The sequence below is a fragment of the Henckelia pumila genome, chromosome 3 (genome assembly GCF_033568475.1).
Source record: "Henckelia pumila isolate YLH828 chromosome 3, ASM3356847v2, whole genome shotgun sequence".
In the NCBI taxonomy this organism is placed as follows: Eukaryota; Viridiplantae; Streptophyta; class Magnoliopsida; order Lamiales; family Gesneriaceae; genus Henckelia; species Henckelia pumila.
In genome coordinates this window covers 61,725,492-61,747,254 of record NC_133122.1, presented here as the reverse complement: position 1 = coordinate 61,747,254, position 21,763 = coordinate 61,725,492, and the positions used below count along the sequence as shown (strand labels likewise).

The window sequence follows — 21,763 nt, the reverse complement described above, 5'->3', positions numbered from 1 at the left end:
TAGAAAGAATTATCTGTTAGATTCCACGTTATACACTTAAGTTGCCGTATCAGATAACTTTATTATATATTATTATTGGTTAATGAGAAGATATTCTATAGTTGATTCCAACCATCTAGATTCATTCTCATATATTGACCAAATCATTGTATTTTACTCGCATTTTAAGGTTAATCACGCTTATTTGCTTCCGACTTTCGCTTTTTTAGATTACTGGGTTTGACAACCATTTGCCATAAATACAAATGGTTATTAGAATTGATTATTTATTTGATATTAACCCATCCTGTATCTGTATAAATAATTTTCAAAAAACCAGCTAGAATCCATAACCATATCCTATAAATAACCAAGACAAACAATCAAAGCGAGAATCTTCTTCCAACCAGCAGCTGAAATCTGAATATAAACATCATCTTTTTTTGTCACCTCGAGTTGGATCATGCATTGAGGTCGACCCCCTTCAAGGAAACCATACTCTCGATAGCTGATGAACATGAACTCCTCCGCCTTCAGTCCTAACAGCTTCCTCAAATTGGGGATCCTGAATTCCGACCTTGTAAACACAAAATAATCGCTACGCGCGGAAGGCGTGCTTGTTCGATTCTCTGGTATAAATTCATACATAGCTCAACACAACTCTGCTCTAACATCTTAACTTAAAGACACGATGGTGTGATATTGTCCAGAATTAGATAGTTTTAAGGTTCATGGGTAACATTGATTTCATGCAAAAAGCAATGATCTTCTCTCATCTATAAATACCAGGATATGAAGAAAAACAACAGCTACGGTCTCCTATGACTTTCCCGCAGAATGGAGATACATTAATGCAAACTCATCATGTTAACTCAAATTTCATCAACACTTAACAATACTTCATTCACATCAAATACTCTGTCGAATTCCAAATTCATAAAATGCTGTGAATTTCACACATACAAAGACACACACACAAATTATACACACTCATATTTTGTTTCAAAATTTATGTGGTATCAATCCCTGTCAGGCCCTCCCTGCGCGAGGTGGGGCTCACGTAAAAGAAGATTAAAAGTTCGGATTTTGAAGAGGAATATGCACTTGAAGAACAATTTTACCAATCAAGAAAGCATGCCATTGACTCGTTGCTCGTTCCTCTGTGAAGCGCTCCTCCAGAAGCCATACCCATAGAAATGGTCCCAAACTTCACTGTCCCATTCAACGGCGTCGCTTTGGTCGGTCGATTCCTCATCACCATCACAATCATATGTATAGAACCCAAAAGAATTATCTTTGCACTGATTCTCCTTCTCCATTGAATTCGTCCTTTTCTTCTTCTTCTTCAACAATGCGTGACGCTTCCTCCTCCTCCACGCCTTCTTGCACAAACCGGTGGGTAAGCGATAAAGAGCAAGGATTACGAGATGTATCGTCGCGCATGGACAGCAACAAGCAATCGCCGCGCAATCTCCCGCCGTCTCGCCAATCCTGCCCCCCCGGTGTCTCCGGCCGCCATTTTCGATTCTGATTGTAGTCGATGCCGTCGTCGTCGCCATCAACAGCGGTTACCTGACATTAATGCCGCTGAAGCTCCACTTCTTTAATATATTACGAGTATTTTAGGGGAAAAACTACGTTGTTAAATCTAAAGATCCGTGGTCAAATCGAAAACGTAACAGGTGATTGAAAGAGATGTAATTGATTGAATTTTGGATGATTATTGCCCAAAAAATCTGAAATTAGGGCTAATTTCAGATGAGAACGACTGCGTTTATAGACAAATTGTACAATTAGGCCGTGTTGATAACGTGTCTTCAGATAAAATTCCATCTGTTATGTTTGACCTAATGAGTGTTTTTTTTTTAAACCTATGATTTTTAACATATGGACGAGTTTGTTATAATTTGATTCCAAGTCTGAGAATTCGTTCAAATTTAGAAATTAAAGTAGGAAAAATATCGAAATTGTTATATCTAAAATGTTATACGTATCTTGATATATTTTTAGACGTTATGTTCGTATGATAATATAAATTAGCACAACTCTTTTGTCTTGAATTTAGATGGTACATAAATATCATGTATAAAAATGTGTTAGGTGATGGCTAGAATGAGCCACAAATTGGGGAGGATCCCTAGCTAGAGGGGTTTGTAGCATGTTACATGTATAAAAAAACGTGTTGGAGTCTCTACCAAAAAGAAGCATGAGTGGCAAATATAATGCCAGGTTTCCAATTCTTTGTCCTCCTAGCAACTTTCACAACACGTGAATCTTGTCGGCCATCTCATATGCAACCAAATCAAGCTAAAGTTTTAAAACTTGATTTTTTTATTTATTTATTTATTTTTCCTTTAGAAGACAAAATAAGCATTCCATGGCGTCATGATTGGAACTGGGGAGGACGTATTCATGTATTACACACCATTGTGTCGAAAGGGTCCGGTGAAATTAAGGGATGGCATGGCTTGTCGAGCTCTCTGTGCTTCTTCACGGGAAAGTTTGAACCCAAAATGTTGGCTCATGTTCGCCATCATCTCAGGGCTCATGCTTTTCATCATCAACATTAATTAACAAATGCGTATTTGTTGTTTGAGAATATCTGAATTAAGTTTCCAGTCTTCAAACTAGCAGAAGATTGAATAGTTTCTTGTGGAGATGACACAGAGTACTTGGATGTTGCTTTCTCATTGTCGACAGATGATACAGTTTCGTTTTAAGGTATTTAATTTCTTCAATAACCAAACCTGCTGCAAATGAAATACATCTGTTCAAAAATAAATGTGCTACATAAAATTCTATGAACCTAAATCAAAAGGAGAAGATGAAAATGTGCGTGCATACAACAACATACACCTCCCCTCCCTCTTTGACAAATCTTTCCCTAACATCCCTACACAAGAGTATATAGGCCACATTTCAAAATTAGTTTACATGACATCAGAAAATTGACCAGGAAACAAGAACCATAAAGAGGAGCTCGTTCAACGGAGTTGAATGAAGAAAAAATCTCAAATTTCGAAACATGCTACATTCGAGAAAGAAAGTGGCTGATACACAAAATTTTGGTGGTGTTTAGGATTGTCAAGTTTTTCATTCTAAAAATATTTTAAACAAATACCAAATAATTTTCTTTAAATATAGTAATAAAACGGGGTTGAAATCCCGATGTGTTGATTGAGGACTGATCCGCCAAGGTTTTCATGTATACTAGTTATTAATGCACATCCGGTTATGTGTCGAATGAAATGGATGAGGTAAAACAATAATTTTCATTATCAATTTCAGTGTATTGAGAAAAAAACAAAGAGAATCTCTATTTAACATGTTAAACAATTTAAGTTTTCGATGAATTATAATGGCATAGTAGAGTAGGAAAAAATTTAAAAAGAAAAAAGTTTTAAAAAAAGAGAAGTTATTTTATTAACACCTTTAGATTCTGTAGTTAAAAAAAAAACAGACACATTATTTAGATCCAGTAAAAAAAACGATTTATAGTCATACCAAACATATCAAGAGCTCATTCTTAATAAAATAAAAAAGAAGAAAAGATTTGTTTTATTATGAAAGTTCAATATTTTTTATTCTTGAAAAATATTATTATTTAGATAAAAACTAATAATATTAATAAAAAATAAAGTAAATAAATTATGTAAAAGAGAATTTTTTTTTTTTGAAACATGTAAAAGATAGGTTAAAAAAAAAACACAACAAAAACCTTTTTTTTTTTTTTTAGTATATCAAAGAAATTATTATTTTATTATTTATTGAATACAGAATATCACATTTCATGGAAACCATTGAGAGCCGCAAGCAACTAAATCCATCCATGGCGCTGAATTTATCCTTGATGCTCACTCGTGCCTCCCCAAACATCAACCATTTGAAATTCCACAGCCTCAAGAGACAATTCGTCACAAATTGTGAATTGAATGAATCTAAATCATCGAAACTCGAAATTGGGTCTCCCATAATCGTTATCGAGGCTCCACAATTGCTTAAAACTGCAGCTTCTGTCCCTTGTTTACGCGCTAATTCCGGCTTAATTAAGCCCGGCGACGTCGGAAGGTGAGGAAAAATTTAATATTCGTGCTTTAATTCTTCATCTGAGTTAATTTCTTCATAGAATTTTGCTTGATATATGTGGGTGGTGGGGCTCTGAAATGGCTGCAGGATTGTGTCGAGGAAACCCAAGGATGTCTGGGCAGTTCGTCTCAGTGTAGGTACTTATCTTATAGATGGAAAATATTTCAAGCCCTTGGAACTTCCTGAATGAATGCGAGTTGCTATGTTTTAAGGATACAAAAGATGAGATGTAAAGCATGGTGGTGTTATATTGGATGAATAATGGGAGATTGAAGGAAATTTGATGAATGCATAATTGTTTTGACAATATTTCAAGCAGAACGAGCATGCGCTGATATATTTTATTAAACCGCACAAACAAAATCTACCCTTTTTTCAAATGAAAACTCATCAAAACTTTAGCTAGGAGGTGCCAACAATGTTACCACTACATACTATTTTCTTGGCATAGAAGTGAGACCAAATCCAAATGGAAATAGGGGATCATACTTCAGATCACCCACATTCAACAGTAGCTGATCCACAGATTTGAACCACATGCGAGCCAGCTTCCCAGTAAAACCATAGTCTCCAAACAGAACATCAGACACACCCTGCCCCTCCCTTCCCAGTAGCCATCAGTGCATCTATCCCTCCCACATATGGCTCCATCACAACCACACATTTTATCACTCTATTAGGATAGGACCAGGCTCGATTTTACTCAATTTTGTACGAGTGAAATACTAGTTAAAAAAAACACTCACTTTTTTTATAATATATTTATTATGATGGACACATTAATTACAACTCTTTATTATTCAAATAATAATGAGTTAATGACATTAATGTCATCAAAGTGTATTAGTTATTAAACGACTACAGCCATCGTGTCCATTCATTATCGACTAGATTTCTACCCCTAACTTGAGAAACATGGGAAAGCTTCCACTCAACCCCTTCTTCAACTTTCTGCATTACAACTCTCCTAGTGAATTTTTCCGACATTTCAATGAACCCCACGTCCTTAAGATTTCTTAGATGCTCGATGCCCTCTGGCAACTCCTCCATTAGTTTACAATCCCGAAGTGTCAGTTTTACCAGATGAGGCATGCAACCCTTCTCCACTCTCACATTTCTCAATCCTCTTAGTTCCCATGGGCACAAAAATTTTAGCTTCTGAAATTTTCTATCCTTGAAAACTAATTCTTCACCTTCATATGAAAGTTTACCCATGACTAGGGATAACAGATTGGGCAAATCTCCCAGGTGCTGTAATGAATCATCTTTTAATCTGCTCCAAGACAATTGTAGTTCCGTGAGCCCATCAAGGGAATACACCCATTGAGGTAACTTCTCCAAACGTCCCTTCAAAACAACTGTACGAAGAAATGGCAAAGGTGAAGAAGGTAAAGAGTGATCCAAATCCAACACCTCATCCTCCTCCATTGAATAAATGGATAACCTGCGCAGTTTTGTAAGCTTCCCTAATGAGGAGCAAAGATCCTTTCCGTCTTCTCTTCTCAGCTTTGTAATGCCTAATTTTCGGAGTTGAGTTAGCTTCCTTATTTCCCGCACTATTTTAATGCCATCTGCTTCATCTGCATCTATAAAACAAAGCTTTTGCAAGCATGTCAAGTTGCATCCTATTGCATACGGAGCCTTCAAGGTTCTTGTGACAGAATGAAAAATTCCTTTAACTCCGTAAGAGTACACTAGCAGATGCCGAAGCTTGTGAAGTTTCAGAATCTCAATGGGCAATTCCGTCACTTTGGATTTCTTGAGATCTAAGGTCTCTAAGTTTTCAAGATTTCCGATCGATTTTGGAATGAGTTTGATGTTTGTTTTCCTTAAGCCGAGATATTTGAGGTAATAGAACTCGAAAACTTCAGTTGGGAGGCTATCTATTGGAGCTCCTCTTATATCTAAAACTTTCAATAGTCTACAACCACCGCCCAAAGCCTTTTGGAACATCATCATTCCAGATTCTGAGTCTGCAAACTCCAACCAAAACAAAGAGCGCAGATACTGAAAGTTGCAACATTCTTTCGTGTCATTAAATGAAGTACTAATTGTCAATCGTCGGATCTTATGAGGACGGCTCATTTCTTCTTCACGAGCTACTGTGAGAAGATTCTGTTCTTTTGATTTTGAAATGATGAAGTTTCGTAGAATGTCGTGGATACGAAACTTTCTTGGCCTTCCATCTTGATATGTATCCGCTGACTGGATTAGACTTCTGTTGAGAAGCTCGTTAAGGTAGGACTCTGCCACTTCTTCTGGTGTATATCCCTCTTTTGCCTCCACGAAACCTTCTGCTATCCATAGTCGAATTATTTTCCACTTTAAGAGCAATTCATCTTCTGGAAAAATGCTCAAATATAAGAAGCAAGCTTTGAGATAGTAGGGCAGGTCGTAATAGCCAAGAGACAGTAATTTGTTCATTCCTTTGAGAGAGTCCTCTTGTGATTCAAGACCGATGTGACGATCAAACAATTTCCAATCTTCAAGATTGTTGTTCTTGGTTGCTAATAGGCCACCAACGACAACAATTGCAAGCGGCAAACCCTCACATCTCTTTAAGATGCTTTTTGAGATTTCCTTTAAATATGGAGGACATGATTTTCTTGGAAATGCCTTTCTGTGAAACAACTCTTCTGATTTTTCAGGAGTTAAAGGATTCAAATGATACAGATGACCATTTGTCTCGCTACAGGCAGCATTGCCTACGTTGTATAAACGTGTGGTGATGATGATGCGGCCATGAGCACTGACTCTTGGAAATGCGTATCTAATGGATTCCCATGCATCAACTTTCCAAACATCATCAAGGACAATCATGTAAGTTTTATCCTTGAGAAACTCATAAACAAACTCTTTCAGTTTGATATCAGTCATTGCTTCCAGATTTTGAGGCAGTGGAACCATGATTTCATTAGCAAGACCATTAATCATTTCTCGCAAAAGATGCTCCAAGTTGAAATTCTCTGAAAAAGTAATCCACACACGGCAATTGAAATTTTCCTTCACTGATGCATCATCGTATGTCTTTTTAACAAGGGTTGTTTTACCCAAACCACCCATGCCTACTACTGAAATGACCTTAAGCCCATCATCAGTCTGCATAAGCCACTCTAAGAGTTGTTTCTTCGGCTTTTCGATGCCCACGACCTCTGCTTCGTCCAATAGAAGCGCATCACCTCGAGTGTCATAGGTTTTATTGCTTGATCGTTCATTCATATCATTGTACACGTCTTTGAATCTCTCGCGACTCTTGGAAACATTTTCCAGTCTCAACTTGATATTTTGGAATTCAGAAGCAATTCGATGGCGGGATCTCAAATTTTTCATGGAGCAATACATCTTTTTGATGTACCCATTCAACCCACTCGTGTCACGACGTTGATAGGAAAATCGAAGCATGTACATTGCAAGAACATCTTCAGTGTCGTAAGTGATTTCACGCACTTGCTTGACCCATTCTTTAAGTTGCTCATCGCTTTCTTCTCTTGCATCCGCAGCTCGAAGGAAGGCCCTCAAGTGTCCCAATTCATCTCGAATGTAAACTGCATTATTTCCAATCCCTCCGAGTAATTTTCGCTCGTCTCGGAGCAACACAGTAAGCTGATCCAAGAGAAAAGATACTGCACTCTCTGCCATTTTTGCTTCTTCAAGTCCTTGTACCTAGGACTGTAAAATATAAAGATTACAAGGAAATATTCTCAAATATTTATTCTAAAACTAGAAATTTAGTTTTAAAAAAGATCCGACCTTTACGTCCAAAATGCACGCTCTCTGTCCCAAAAAATTTGATTCATTTTCCAAGGTTACGACGATGCACTCTCGAATTATTTAAATTGAATGATAACAAATTTCATTTCAGGGGAAAAAAACAATATTCGGAATTCCAAAATGATTGAATACTGATTTGTTCAAGCGCTACTGTACTTCAGGTCGCGACCGAGATCAAGCTTGATTGAGTATCAAATCAATGGAGGAAATATATATTGAAATGAAAAACACAAAATGATTGAATACATTACAACTGCTACTGAACTAGAAAACTTACCTGGATTATCAGATGCCCATTTAATTTTTCAGCCAACAAGAGGATTCATGATCAAAGTACATAAACAGATCTGGTGCTTGCTGATAATTTGGAGAAATTTAGAACAATAAATTCCATATTATTTTTATATTAAAAAAAATTATACCTGTGCATACATACATACATACATACATACATACGTTGAAGAAGCACGTTGATGAGAGAGCCTATGAAGTAATTGATCGGATACTCGCAGCACTGCTGAACTGCAATTTTTTTTATTTCCTTCACGTAAAAACATAAAAGAAATCGCAATTATTGTTGGTAGCTGTATTCGCTGAGCTCTTTACCAAAAGTCTAGATTGTGACTTATTAAAGAAAGACCAAGCCGCCAAGGTCCTTCAAAAAAAACAAAAAAAAAAAAAAAAAGAAAAGAAAGAAAGACCAAGGCCCAACCACTCTTTTAATTTTTTTGTGACTTAATTATGAAAGAACGACCCCAACTGCTCAAATTATTTATTTATTTATTTTTAATGATGTAGAAATCTGCAAACAATATTTTTTGATGTGTATGTAAATTCCGGATTAACGTAATTCTACAAACAGAAAATTCACATATCTCATCAACTTGGATATTCCAAGTGCAGTTCAAATTAATTATTGAATGTGTATTATACGTACGGAACAAAAGTTTAATCTTTTATTGTTTTTTTTTTTACAAACTTTGATTATATTTTTAATGTATAAATTTTAAAATTGTGACGTGTTTATGTGACTCTTATTATTATTTACATTTGACCCCATTTTAGAGTAGTTATTTATTGTACATGATGAGAAGGGCTCAGTTCACGATAGCATAAAAGTGTACTTTAATATTATATTCAACGGCTCAAAATTGATTTAGACATGTGAAATTCATAATATATATGAACCTCATATATTCAAATTAAAATCGAATCAATAGAATTGATGTATAAATATCACCTTAATTTACTAACATCTCATGATCAACTGATGAGAAGATCATGAATGAAAAATGACCAAAGATTTTTTTTTTCAAAAATAAAAATACTGATCAAGATTATATTTCGGAGTGAAAAAACTAGCCGAAAAAAAATACTGATCAAGATTATATTTCCGAGTGAAAAAACTAGCCGAAATAAATACTGATCAAGAATTCAAGATTATATTTCCGAGTGAAAAAACTAGCTTCTCATTCGTATAAAATTTAGACAACTATTCCAATTTGTTTTTCCTAGTTTCCAACACTAACGAGGAAATGGTTCAATTTGTTTTTCATCGTTTGACAAATAATCATGTGATACGCCTTCAACGTATGCAAATATCGTATAAAGAGATTAATATTTTTAATACAATAACACATTTGAAATAAATTATGTTTTGATGATTACAAAACTATGTTAATTGTTACTAATTATTTAAAATGAAAAAATGCAGATATTAAGAATTTTTCCTAGTACAATTTGGAAATTGGAAGCTTCAAAGTGCAGTTCGAAAGACTCCAAAATATACTTATCTGATGACCATCCAATCAGTTCGAAGGCAACGAAGAAGTAGTTCGGACAATCCGAACTCAATTATATTTAAATCAATCGGAAAGGTGTACGGAGCCAACGAAGAAACAAGTTCGGGCCATCCGATCGTCATACAGCAGTGACAAACATCAGTGGAGAAATTTGCGGAATTAAATATTATATCCAGCTGTTTGGAAGACCCGAAGTACGATGAAACGTTCCGAAAGACTGTCAGCCGAACAAATTTAAATTTGAATTAAAGTGGCGCACTCAGTTCGGACGATCCGAAGGCATGATCAGACGATCCGATCTCACCCGATTTCAACACTATAAAATAGGTCATTTCGAAGTCATTTGGGAACATCAACTTGAAGCAACTCATCTAGCTCTCAAAGCATTCCTCACTTATTCTCCCAAATACTTTTTTGTATAGGTTTTATTGTATAGTGAGCAAGATCAAAATAGTTTTCCACTATTTGAATATGAGATCGAGGTAAGTAGGCTTTACGTTTTAAAATATTATGTATGCTTTAAATTTTTTATCGTTCATATATGTTTTAAAATTCTTGCTATGTACTTCTATTCGTGATATGATTTTGTTAAAAATATTTATGACACTGGTATGACTCGAATTAGGAGTGAAAAAGAAATTTTTGAAATATGATAAATTTACGACCCTGATGCGGTGTGTTATAATAACCGTTTAAGACCTCGTCTTCTTAGAGGAGTAATAATTAGGGACTGATCAGTTAGCCACGTTAAGCTCAGTCATGTCATACTTCGTTATGACGTTTTTGCTATGTTATGTTACGATAAGACAGCTATGATATGATTATGTTTTCAAATATGTCATGCTTGTAATCCAAGTATGAGTTTTCTCAAATGAATATATCCATATATATATTTTTGTTTGTATGATCGATCAACCCCCACTTGATGAGCAACACTCAGATCGCTCACCCCCTTACTTTCCTCACCAAATAAAAATGAAGATTGTGACTTATTAAAGAAAGACCAAGATCCTTCAAAAAAACAAAAAGAAAATAAAGAAAGACCAAGGCCCCAACCACTCTTTCATTTTTTTGTGACTTAATTATGAAAGAACGACCCCAACCGCTCAAATTATTTATTTTTATGATGTAGAAGTTAGTAAGCAATACTTTTTGGCGCTGTAAACTCCGGATTAAAGTAAGTCTACAAACAAATTCACACCTATCTCATCAACTTCGATATTCCAAATGCAGTTCAAATTAATTATTGAATGTGTATTATACGTACGGAATAAAAGTTTAATCTTTAATTGTATTTTTTTTAACAAACTTTGATTATATATGGACCTCACATACTCAAAATTGATTTAGACACGTGAAATCCATAATATATATGGACCTTACATATTCAAATTAAAATCGAATCAATAGAATTAATGTATAAATATTACCTTTACTGACATCTCATGATCAATTGATGAGAAGATCTTGAATGAAAAATGACCAAAAAATTCGTATTTTCAGAAGAAAATACGGATCAAGATTATATTTCCGAGTGAAAAAACTAGCTTCTCATTCCTATAAAATTTAGGCAACTATTCCAATTTGTTTTTCCTAGTTTCCAACACTAACGAGGAAATGATTCAATTTGTTTTTTTCATCGTTTGACAAATAATCATATGTTACGCCTTCAATATTTGCATATAGAGATTAATATTTTTAATACAATAACACATTTGAAATAAATTATGTTTTAATGATTAAAAAATTATATTAATTGTTACTAATCGTTTAAAATGAAAAAAAATACAGATATTAAGAATTTTTCCTAGTACAATTTGGAAATTGGAAGCTTCAAAGTGCAGTTCGAAAGACTCCAAAGTATACTTATCTGATGACCATCCAATCAGTTCGAAGGCAACGAAGAAGTAGTTCTGACAATCCAAACTCAATTATATTTAAATCAATCGGAAAGGTGTATGGAGCCAATGAAGGAACAAGTTCGGACGATCCGATCGTCATACAGCGGTGGTAAACATCAGTGGAGAAATTAATTTGTGGAATTAAATATTATATCCAGCTGTTCGGAAGACCCGAAGTACGATGAAACGTTCTGAAAGACTGTCAGCCGAACAAATTTTAATTTGAATTTGAATTTAAAGTGGCGCACTCGGTTCGGACGATCGAAGGAATAATCAAACGATCCGATCTCGACCAACCCTGGTTTTAGGGCGTGACAGAAGTTGTATCAGTGCAAAACCAGGTTCATGATCTTGATGGAAAATTAAGATGAAGAATGAGAATGAATTACTTGGGGTCTAGTAATTAAGATTTAAAATGTGAACGAATCACTTGGAGACTAGTAAGATTAAGAATAGGAAAGGACCATTTGAGAACTAGTATTATCTTTATATGACTAGTAGAAATTTTGGGAATGATTAGTGAGACTTAAGTTGGACTCATTTTGAGACTATTATTAAAGTATCTGGCCAGTAGAAATATTTAAGTTTTAATTTTGAATTTATACAGAATTATTTGGGAGATAGAATTCAGTACATTATAGATCGAAAATTTAGGTCATGATTGTCAAATTTTTAGTTAGTTTGGAAATGTCGCGTTATAAATTATTTTATTGGGCTATAGGTTGACTCGAAGGATTTTATTAGTCTTAACTTCTCGAAAAAAAAAATATTTTTCTCAACTTTTGTCAAGTAATTGAGATTTCAATCAAGTGATTATTTTTCTTTATTCGCGAACCTTTGCCTAACTTATTAGTAAAGAAAATATTTTTTAAAAAAAATATATACAAGAAAATTTTCTTCATTTTCTCAAATATTTTCAGTTATTAATGATTTACTCTAATTTGATTTTTGAATTAATCTTAGTATTTTTTATCTTATAATAAATATATATTTAGAGATTCTATTTCGTTGAATCCATAAATAAAATTTTCATGTCTTTTAGACCTTTTATATTTAATTTTACTATATGTATATATTTTAAAATTATATATAGTAAATTTTTTTTGGATCAAAATTAGATGGATCTTGAATATAAATTTTTTATTTTCTCCTATACTATCATTTTCATTACTAAAATAGATTTTTTGTCATTCCTCTCAACTTGATAACTAGGTGAAATGGATTTCTTTTATTTTAATCGAAATTTAAGATTTTAGAAAATTATTTAATTTTTATATCTATACATATTTCATTTGTTTACCATAACAAAAGTATAATTTTAAGTTTCTAGAACGAAACTTTTTTTTTAAAGAGGGTAGAATGTATTCGTGATCAAATTTATGATATGTTATTCATAAATTTCTTTTATCTACTAGTGAAATAAAATTATAGTTTCTAATTTCATTTTTCTCTAAATTCATTTCAACCATCATATACTAAATTCTCCTATCTAATTGAAAGTGTGTAAGATATTATTCTTGCACTAAAGAAAGTGAAAATTTCAAATTTATAATATTCACCACATTCTAATTACAAGAAAAACAAATTATATTATCTCTTGGGAATAAATATATATATATATATATATAAATATATATATATATATATAATATTTGTCTCCAAATTATCGATATAGATAATTATTTTTTATTGTGTTGAAAATTATTGTTTAGTCTTTAAATCAACATTTAAAACCTAATTACTACTAATAATATTACGATGATCAACCATATTCCTAGCCTCTCCCACAAACCCACATTCTATTAATAAATTTTAATCATTTGCATTATATCTGAATATTTTATATAATTATTGTTTGATTATTAAATAGGCTTTATTCCTTAATTAATCATAAATCCTCACATCTTTTGAAATTCCTAACTCCTCCAACATGAACCTCACATTTAAGACTACCATGTGCATTTTATTCATTAAATTATAGTATTCCTAAGAAACCATTCTTTTATATATATTTAATATGAAAGTATTATTATTTAAAAGTTGTAACTCATTTATATAAATTCTTTTCAATGTGATAATAATTTCTCCTAATTAAATTGATAAGCTTTCAAGTCCCTTTTAATTTGTATAGTATATAAATCCTCTCACCTACTTTCAGTATTTTTCTTACAAAGAAAGCAGAGAGAAAAACCTTCTAAATATTTTTTCGTCACCATCTTGATTGTTCAAGGATATCCAAACTCACATTCTCCCAAGTTTCCTTGTCAATGCCAACATATTCCCTTCCATACTAGTATCTGCTCATTTTTTTATTAGATTAGAGTAGCAACATAAGAATTGAAGGCCACTAGAAATAATAGTATTTGAAGTGGAGACATTGGATACGGTGTACTTGTGTATATTTAAGGGTTTTTGAGGTATATAATTCTTAAGCTATATCATGAGATTGATGATAGATGATGATCCACAATAGTTTTCCATTATTTGAATCTGAGATCGAGGTAAGTGGACAATACTTCTTAAAATCTTATGTATGTTTTAAAATTTTGTTCGTTCATATATATTTTGAAATCCTTGTTATGTACTTTTATATGTGATATGATTTTGTTAAAAGTGTTTTTGACACTGTTATGACTCGAATTAGGGGTGAAAAGGAAATTTTTGAAATATGATAAGTTTAGGGCCCTGATGCGGTGAGTTACAATAATCGTTTAAGGTCTCGTCTCCTTAGAGGAATAACAATTAGAGAATGATTAGTTAGCCACAAATAAATAGATGAATTTCAATGTCGGGCCAAGTTAAGTTCAGTCATGTCAAACTTCGTTAAGATGTTTTTGCTATGTTATGTTACGATAAGACATGCTATGATATGATTATGTTTTCAAATATGTCATGCCTGTAATCCAATATATAGGTTTTCTCAAATGAATATATCCATATATTTATTTTTGTTCGTATGATCGATTAGCCCCCACTTGTTGAGCGACACCCAGATCGCTCACCCTCTTACTTCTCTTCCAAGATAAAAATGAAGAAGAATTTGAGGAGGGAGAGCTAGCCAATGTTGGACTGATGAAAAATGATAAATTTAGAAGTGCTGCTATTATTTGATTTTCTTTATCTCTATGATGATAAGTTTTAGTTTTCGCTAATGTATTTGGTTTAGGATTTTTTTTATGGGATATAAGAACAAATTTTGTTATAAAATAATATACTGATTTTGGTTAAAAGTCGATACTATGAAGCTTGTTATTTTTAATGTTATTTGAAAATAACGTCGATGTCGACCAACCCCGGTTTTGGGACGTGACATTTACCAAAAACTCTCAGAATATATATCATAGGCCCACCAAGATGAAGGTTTGCATGATCGAGTTTGCTACGTCTTATTGTGGATTTTTTTTTTCCGTATCTCGTTGCCGTCGTTGGGTATTTTTCTACTATGACATAACATAGAAGAATAGTCCCACTCCCACCCAACCAATTGTTAGTATTATAGTATAAATCAATCTCTAAATCATTATTTAATATTTTTGAGGTAAATGACCTTTTAAATAAGCTTCATTAGTCTTTTCTAACATGTAAAGTCAAAAAATGAAAAGTGTCTTTTTTTCTCCCTTTGAAAGTGTTGAGAATTATTCTAAAAAAAATGTAATGAGAGTTTGCCGGATTATTCTTCCTATCATCGAGAACTATGCTTGCTCAATATAATTTATCTATTTAACGTGATTTCTTAACGAAAAACCTCATAAAAAGTGTTTTTTTTTGTTGTTCTAGTCAAGACAATCCTCTTGCATACTTGTATTGCTCCTAATTTTTTTTTCCTTCACAAATATTCGAGAAAATCTAAGATTTAATTTTGATTAATGCACCACGAATCTTGTATCCAAGAATACTGGACTACCGCCCCCAATGGGGTGTCCAAGTTGGTAGAGTAGGTGAATTGTTGGTCATAGATCAGAAGTTCGATTCTTCCTGCCAACACCTTCTTGGACTAGTCTCTCACACATGGCTTGCCTAGTGTGGTTGCAGGCTATTGCGTTAGTCCGAGGGTTTACCAAGAGCGCACCAAAAGGTAGCAATTGCGGATTCCCACGTCAAAAAAAAAAAAAAATACTGTACTACCGCTGACTTTTCTATATTCTATGTACCAATAAAAAGTTACCACGTATTGATTATAGAAAGTTAAAAAAACAGCTACAACTCATTAATTAAAGAATGGAATATTGCAGAATTTTTTTTTCCACGGTAATTTAGAACACAAAAAAAGAAAAACAAAAAACAAAAACAAAAATTGGAGCAGGGGATTTCGTTTTTAGCCGGAGGTAGAGCCTTCATGATAGATTCAATGCATAATTATTTTACATGTGAGGTTTGTATCTTATCTATCTATATCATATCCTAATTATAAAATATTTTTTTTATATCTTTATCTATACGTTTGAATTTTTAACTAAATAAGCATATAACTCAAAATTGCAATTAACAGCCGTTAACATAACATTTTAAAATAAAATCAATTGCTCCATTTATTTTTTTTTAAAAATATTGGTTACAAAAAAGCGATTATATAAACATGCAATGTATACATTATGTAGCTAGTATAAACAATAAATCCATCTCTCGTCTACAACTTCATACATGTCTATGTTTAAATATTATATTATGAAATGAAACTAGTAATAAAATGGAAGCAACTTAAATTTTTTTTTTTTAAAAAAAGATACCACGTATAAATATATTATATTATAATGATGAACACATTAATTAGAAAAAACTGCAAATTTGATCATGTATGTTTGTCAGTTTGCGATTTTGGTCCTCTACGTTTTCATATTTCAGTTTTGGTCTTGCATGTTCTGATTTTTGGCATTCGAAAATGCTTACGCGACACTGCACACGTCACCTCCACATCAGCACTGAATTGGTTTTACGTCAATGCCACGTCGAAAAAAGGACTAAAATTGCCAAAAAAACAAAGATAGCGGACTAAAACTGAAATCTAAAAATATAAAGGATTGAAATCGCAAAGTGACAAAAATACGGGACCAAAAAATCAATTTTTCCCATTAATTACAACTCTTTTATTATTATTATTCAAATAATAATGGGATCAAAGTGTATTAAACGACTAACCTAGCCATCTTGTCCATTCATTATCGACTAGACTGAAACCCCGAACTTGAGCAACATGCGCAAGCTTCCACTCAAAACCTTCTTCCTCTTTCTGCATTACAACTCTCCAAATGAAATTCTCCGACATTTCAATGAACGACAAATCCTTAAGATTGGTTAGATGCTCGATGCCCTCTGGCAACTCCTCCATTACTTCACAATCATGAAGTGTCATTTGTACCAGATGAGGCATGCAACCCTTCTCCACTCTCACACTTGTCAATCCTCTTAAATACCAAACATGCAAACTCTTGAGCTTCTGAAATTTTCTTTCCTTGAAAATTAATTCTTCACCTTCATATGAAAGTTGGCCCATGCCTAGGTATGATAGATTGGGCAAATCTCCCAGGTGTTGTAGTGGGTCATCTTTTAATCTGCTCCAAGACAATTGTAGTTCCGTGAGACCATCAAGGGAATACACCCATTGAGGTAACTTCTCCATAAATCCCCTCAGAAAAACTTTACGAAGAAATGGCAAAGGCGAAGAAGAAGAAGAAGAAGAAGAAGATAAAGAGTAGTGATCCAAATCCAACACCTCATCCTCCTCCATGGAATAAATGAATAATGTGCGCAGTTTGGTAAGTTTCCCTAATGAGGAGCAAAGATCCTTTCCGTCTTCTCTTCTCAGCTTTGTAATGCCTAATTTTCGGAGTTGAGTTAGCTTCCCTATTTCCCTCACTATTTTTATGCCATCTGCTTCATCTGCATTTATGTAACAAAGCTTTTGTAAGCATGTCAAGCTGCGTCCTATTGCATACGGAGCCTTCAAGGTTCGTGTAATACAATGAAAAATGCTTTTAACTCCGTATGAGTACACCAGAAGATGCCGAAGCTTGTGAAGTTTCAGAATCTCAATGGGAAATTCGGTCACTTTGGATTTCTTTAGATCTAAGGTCTCTAAGTTTTCAAGATTTCCAATTGATTTTGGAATGTGTTTGATGTTTGTCCTCCTTAAGCTGAGATATTTGAGGAAATAGAGTTGGAACACTTTACTTGGGATGCTATCTATTGGAGCTCCTCTTATATCTAAAACTTTCAATAGTCTGCAACCACCGCCCAAAACCTTTTGGAACATCATTCCAGATTCTGAATCTGCAAACTCCAACCAAAACAAAGACCGAAGATACTGAAAGTTGCAGCTTTCATTAAATGAAGTAGTAATTGCCATGCGTAGGATCTTATCAGGACAGCTCATTTCTTCTCCACAGGCTACTGTGAGAAGATTCTGTTCTTTTGATTTTGAAATGATGAAGTTTCGAAGAATGTCATGGATACGAAACTTTCTTGGCCTTCCATCATTGTATGTATCTGCTACCTGGATTAGACTTCTGTTGAGAAGCTCGTTAAGGTAGGACTCTGCCACTTCTTCTGGTGTATTTCCCTCTTTCGCCTCCACGAAACCTTCTGCTATCCATAGTCGAATTATTTTCCACTTTAAGAGCAATTCATCTTCTGGAAAAATGCTCAAATATAAGAAGCAAGCTTTGAGATAGTAGGGCAGGTCGTAATAGCTAAGAGACAGTAATCTGTTCATTCCTTTGAGCGAGTCCTCTTGTGATTCGACACCGATGTTAAGCTCAAACATTTTCCAATCTTCAAGGTTGTTGTTCTTGGTTGATAAGAGGCCACCAACGACAACAATTGCAAGCGGCAAGCCCTCACATCTCTTTAAGATACTTTCTGAGATTTCTTTTAAATATGGAGGACATGAATTTCTTCGAAATGCCTTTATGTGAAACAGTTCTTCTGATTTTTCGGGAGTCAGAGGATTTAAAGGATACAGATGATCATTTGTCTGGCTACAAGCAGCATTGCCTACATTGTATAAACGTGTGGTGACGATGATGCGGCCACAAGCCTTAGTTCTTGGAAATGCGTATCTAATGGATTTCCATGCATCGATTTTCCAAACATCATCAAGGACAATCACGTAAGTTTTATCCTTGAGAAACTCATAAACATACTCTTTCATTTTGACTCCAGTCATTGCTTCCAGATTGGGAGGCGGTGTAACCATGATTTCATTAGCAAGATCTATGATCATTTCTCGCAAAAGATTGTTCAAGTTGAAATTCTCTGAAAAAGTAATCCACACATGGCTATTGAAATTGGCCTTCACGGATGCATCATCATAGATCTTTTTAACAAGGGTTGTTTTACCCAAACCACCCATGCCTACTACTGAAATGATCTTAAGCCCATCAGTTGGCATAAGCCACTCTAAAAGTTGTTTCTTTGGCTTCTCAATGCCCACAACCTCTGCTTCTTCCAATAGAAGCGCATCACCTCGAGTGTCATAGGTTTTATTGCTTGATCGTTCATTCATATCAGCGTACACATCTTTGAATCTCTCTCTACTCTTGGAAACGTTGTCGAGTCTCAACCGGATTTCTTGGAATTGAGAAGCAATTCGATGGTGGGATCTCAAACTTATCACCGAGGTATACATCTTTTTGATGTACCAATTCAACCAACGTCTCGTGTCGCGACGTTGATAGGAAAATCGGAGCATGTACATTGCAAGAACATCTTCAGTGTCGTAAGTGATTTCACGCACTGTCTTGACCCATTCTTTGAGTTGTTCGTCGCTGTCTTCTCTTGCGTCAGCAGCTCGAAGGAATGCTCTCATCTGTCCCAATTCATCTCGAATGTAAACAGCATTATTTCCAATCCCTCCAAGCAATTCTCGCTCTTGTCGGAGCAAGACAGTAAGCTGATTGAAGAGAAAAGATACGGCACTCTCTGCCATTTTTGTTTCTTCAAAGTCCTTTCAAAATATTAATTGTTATGCTGCAAAATATTATTTTCATATGTAATAGATAAATCTTGATGAATCTATCGTACAGATTATAGTTATTATTAGCTATAGAAGATCTTTTATATGAAATCCAATACAATACCGAGCCGATAACAATTTTAATATCTTATTACAATTTAATTTATCCTTCAATCACCTTTCAAGAGTAAAGATTTACTATATACCTTCTAAATGATTCCAAAGATCTAGCTTCACACTTCTAACAATCGTATTCGTATCTGCATATTTCATGATACGTCCATATGATATCTCAATCATATAAATACTTGTCAATTTGTGTAATAATGTCAAACCAATAATTCAACTCATGAAGTCATCTTTTCGACCTTGTTAGTATATTAAATCACAATTGTACGTTTCGATGAATTTATATCTATGGATTTTATTACCTTCAATCCAAAGGCCTTTCATGAGTTCATCAAAATTTGTTCGACTTTGTTACTTTCAATTATGCCATAAGCAATTTGCATTGTTTTTAACATATACTCTTGTAGATATATATATATATTATTTCCCAATAGTCTATTATTAAATTTAATTATCAAAATAACTATTAGACACAATTAATATATTCACATTCAAATCTTATATAAAGAACCGACTAAGAGCGTAAACTGGGATATCCTCGCATCAGAGTCACAAACAAAATGCTTGTGTATGTGCTTGATTGTTAGAAATTATTTGCTTTTGCATGGCGTTAATTGCATGTAATATCTGTAGCATTTATATGTTAGTGACAGTGGAAAGTAATGAGTTAAGAGAGTATTTTTGTATTAAGCTTTTATTTATTTTTCATCAAAATAAAAAAAAAACATTTAAATAAATATAAGCAAAAAAAAGAAACAGAAAAAAATTGATGCAATTGAAAAAGATGAGCGGTGTTTACCTTGGATGATAATGAACAACTGTAGTCTCGACCCCCCCCCCCCCCCCCCCCCCAAGAAATCCTAAATATGAAGGAAAATGGTTTTGAATTGAGAACAGCTCCGGTTCTTGCTTCTTTTATAAGAGACCTGCTTAATTTAAAAATATTTTGTACGTGCAGATAAGCAAATTTGACAATAATTACGGTATGAAAGTAGAATAAAAATATAAAATTTCAATTTGCTCGAATTAAAAATATCAGGGTCAACTCTTGGTGTCGGCCTAGCTCATAAAATTCATTGGATTAATCGTTTTGATCCAAATTACAAATTAATTAAAATTATTTGAATTAATCGTGCCGTAGACTTATTTAAGTGAATATCAATTAATTCATATATCAACTTCAATTTTCAGTTATTTTTTTTTAAAACAAACAAACAAACAAAGTTATTGCAAATAAGATATTTCAGCTCTAGCACGACTTTAATTTATTAAGCGATTTTAAATTTATTTTCTTATTTCAAACTTATTTTTCCAATATTTTCGTCAAAAACGTGCATTACATGGATCCAAATGAAGACCACAATGTATTCATATTCATGTATTATTATTGTTTGATTGATTGGACGAAGTAATTTAGGCTGTTTATACTATAGTATCGCTCTATGGCCACCACATGTTGTGAGATTACATGGTTGAAAAATGTTTTAAAGGATCTGAAAGTAAATCACACACAACCAGTGAATTTGTTCTGTGATAATCTGGCGGCTATGCATATAGCCTCAAATCCAGTCTTTTATAAGCGAACTAAGCACAAAGAAATAGATTGTCATTTGATACGCGAAAAGATTCATAAAGGGATGATTCGTACAACTCATATTCGAACCACAGATCAACCTGCAGATTTGTTCATCAAGACATTAAGTTCTTCACAGTTCGAAGTCTTGCTTAGCAAGTTGGGTGTTAACAACATACACGCCAACTTGAAGGGGGAGTGTTAAAGGAAATCTAGGACATTGATATATTACCACCAATATAAGATTGTGTAGTCTGTTAATGAAAATCATGAATGAATTTATTCTCCATTACGTTCTTCTTCCATTTGTTTCACAGGGAATATCAATGTTTAGTTGTTTAATTAGCACGTAGTATCGTATTTTGTTTTTTGTTTTTGCTTTTTTTTCAAACAACAAGATGGAAATATGTTAAAGATAATCCAGTTGCGGTTTGAATTATTAAAAGTTTGAAATTGAATTGGATAATAAATAAATAAAAAAATAGCGATTTTTGCGGTTATATATTGAAATTTTACTAACCAGAAAGTCACTTTCGTCACTTTAAAATAATATATGTGATCCACTTGGGAT

At 33.5% G+C, this 21,763-nt stretch overlaps 4 protein-coding genes across 11 annotated transcripts; 1 reads left to right on the top strand and 3 right to left on the bottom strand.

The window, feature by feature from the left end:
* Positions 1-1,103: 1,103 nt before the first annotated feature.
* On the bottom strand, positions 1,104-1,538 carry LOC140888852 (uncharacterized). Its single transcript, XM_073296557.1, has one exon. The coding sequence runs from the start codon at positions 1,536-1,538 to the stop codon at positions 1,104-1,106; it is 435 nt and encodes a 144-aa protein (XP_073152658.1).
* Positions 1,539-3,770: 2,232 nt separating this feature from the next.
* On the top strand, positions 3,771-4,344 carry LOC140893555 (protein CHLORORESPIRATORY REDUCTION 42, chloroplastic). The gene is made up of 2 exons (XM_073302642.1): positions 3,771-4,047; positions 4,153-4,344. Exons 1-2 carry the CDS (start codon positions 3,809-3,811, stop codon positions 4,253-4,255), a joined length of 342 nt encoding a protein of 113 aa, XP_073158743.1. The 5' UTR covers positions 3,771-3,808; the 3' UTR covers positions 4,256-4,344.
* A 134-nt stretch (positions 4,345-4,478) lies between these two features.
* LOC140893552 (disease resistance protein RPM1-like) lies at positions 4,479-8,431 on the bottom strand. 8 transcript variants are annotated; one of them, XM_073302633.1, is made up of 3 exons: positions 8,293-8,431; positions 8,114-8,193; positions 4,479-7,734 (listed from the first exon to the last, which is right to left on the bottom strand). In XM_073302633.1, the coding sequence occupies exon 3, from the start codon at positions 7,702-7,704 to the stop codon at positions 4,924-4,926; it is 2,781 nt and encodes a 926-aa protein (XP_073158734.1). In that variant the 5' UTR covers positions 7,705-7,734; positions 8,114-8,193; positions 8,293-8,431; the 3' UTR covers positions 4,479-4,923. The 8 variants fall into 8 exon arrangements, with proteins under 8 accessions (XP_073158734.1, XP_073158735.1, XP_073158736.1 ...); XM_073302634.1 differs by having other exon boundaries at positions 8,285-8,419; XM_073302635.1 differs by having other exon boundaries at positions 8,281-8,414.
* Positions 8,432-16,641: 8,210 nt separating this feature from the next.
* Positions 16,642-20,429, bottom strand: LOC140892969 (disease resistance protein RPM1-like). The gene is made up of 2 exons (XM_073302031.1): positions 20,419-20,429; positions 16,642-19,481 (listed from the first exon to the last, which is right to left on the bottom strand). Exon 2 carries the CDS (start codon positions 19,461-19,463, stop codon positions 16,671-16,673), a length of 2,793 nt encoding a protein of 930 aa, XP_073158132.1. The 5' UTR covers positions 19,464-19,481; positions 20,419-20,429; the 3' UTR covers positions 16,642-16,670.
* Positions 20,430-21,763: the final 1,334 nt, after the last annotated feature.

What these genes read in the sequence shown, in the direction of transcription:
- LOC140888852 (XM_073296557.1), bottom strand. Translation starts at nt 1,538, where the DNA reads ATGGCGACGACGACGGCATCGACTACAATCAGAATCGAAAATGGCGGC.
- LOC140893555 (XM_073302642.1), top strand. Translation starts at nt 3,809, where the DNA reads ATGGCGCTGAATTTATCCTTGATGCTCACTCGTGCCTCCCCAAACATC. An exon ending in AAGCCCGGCGACGTCGGAAG is followed by an intron (nt 4,048 to 4,152) that starts GTGAGGAAAAAT and finishes AAATGGCTGCAG; the next exon opens with GATTGTGTCGAGGAAACCCA.
- LOC140893552 (XM_073302633.1), bottom strand. Translation starts at nt 7,704, where the DNA reads ATGGCAGAGAGTGCAGTATCTTTTCTCTTGGATCAGCTTACTGTGTTG.
- LOC140892969 (XM_073302031.1), bottom strand. Translation starts at nt 19,463, where the DNA reads ATGGCAGAGAGTGCCGTATCTTTTCTCTTCAATCAGCTTACTGTCTTG.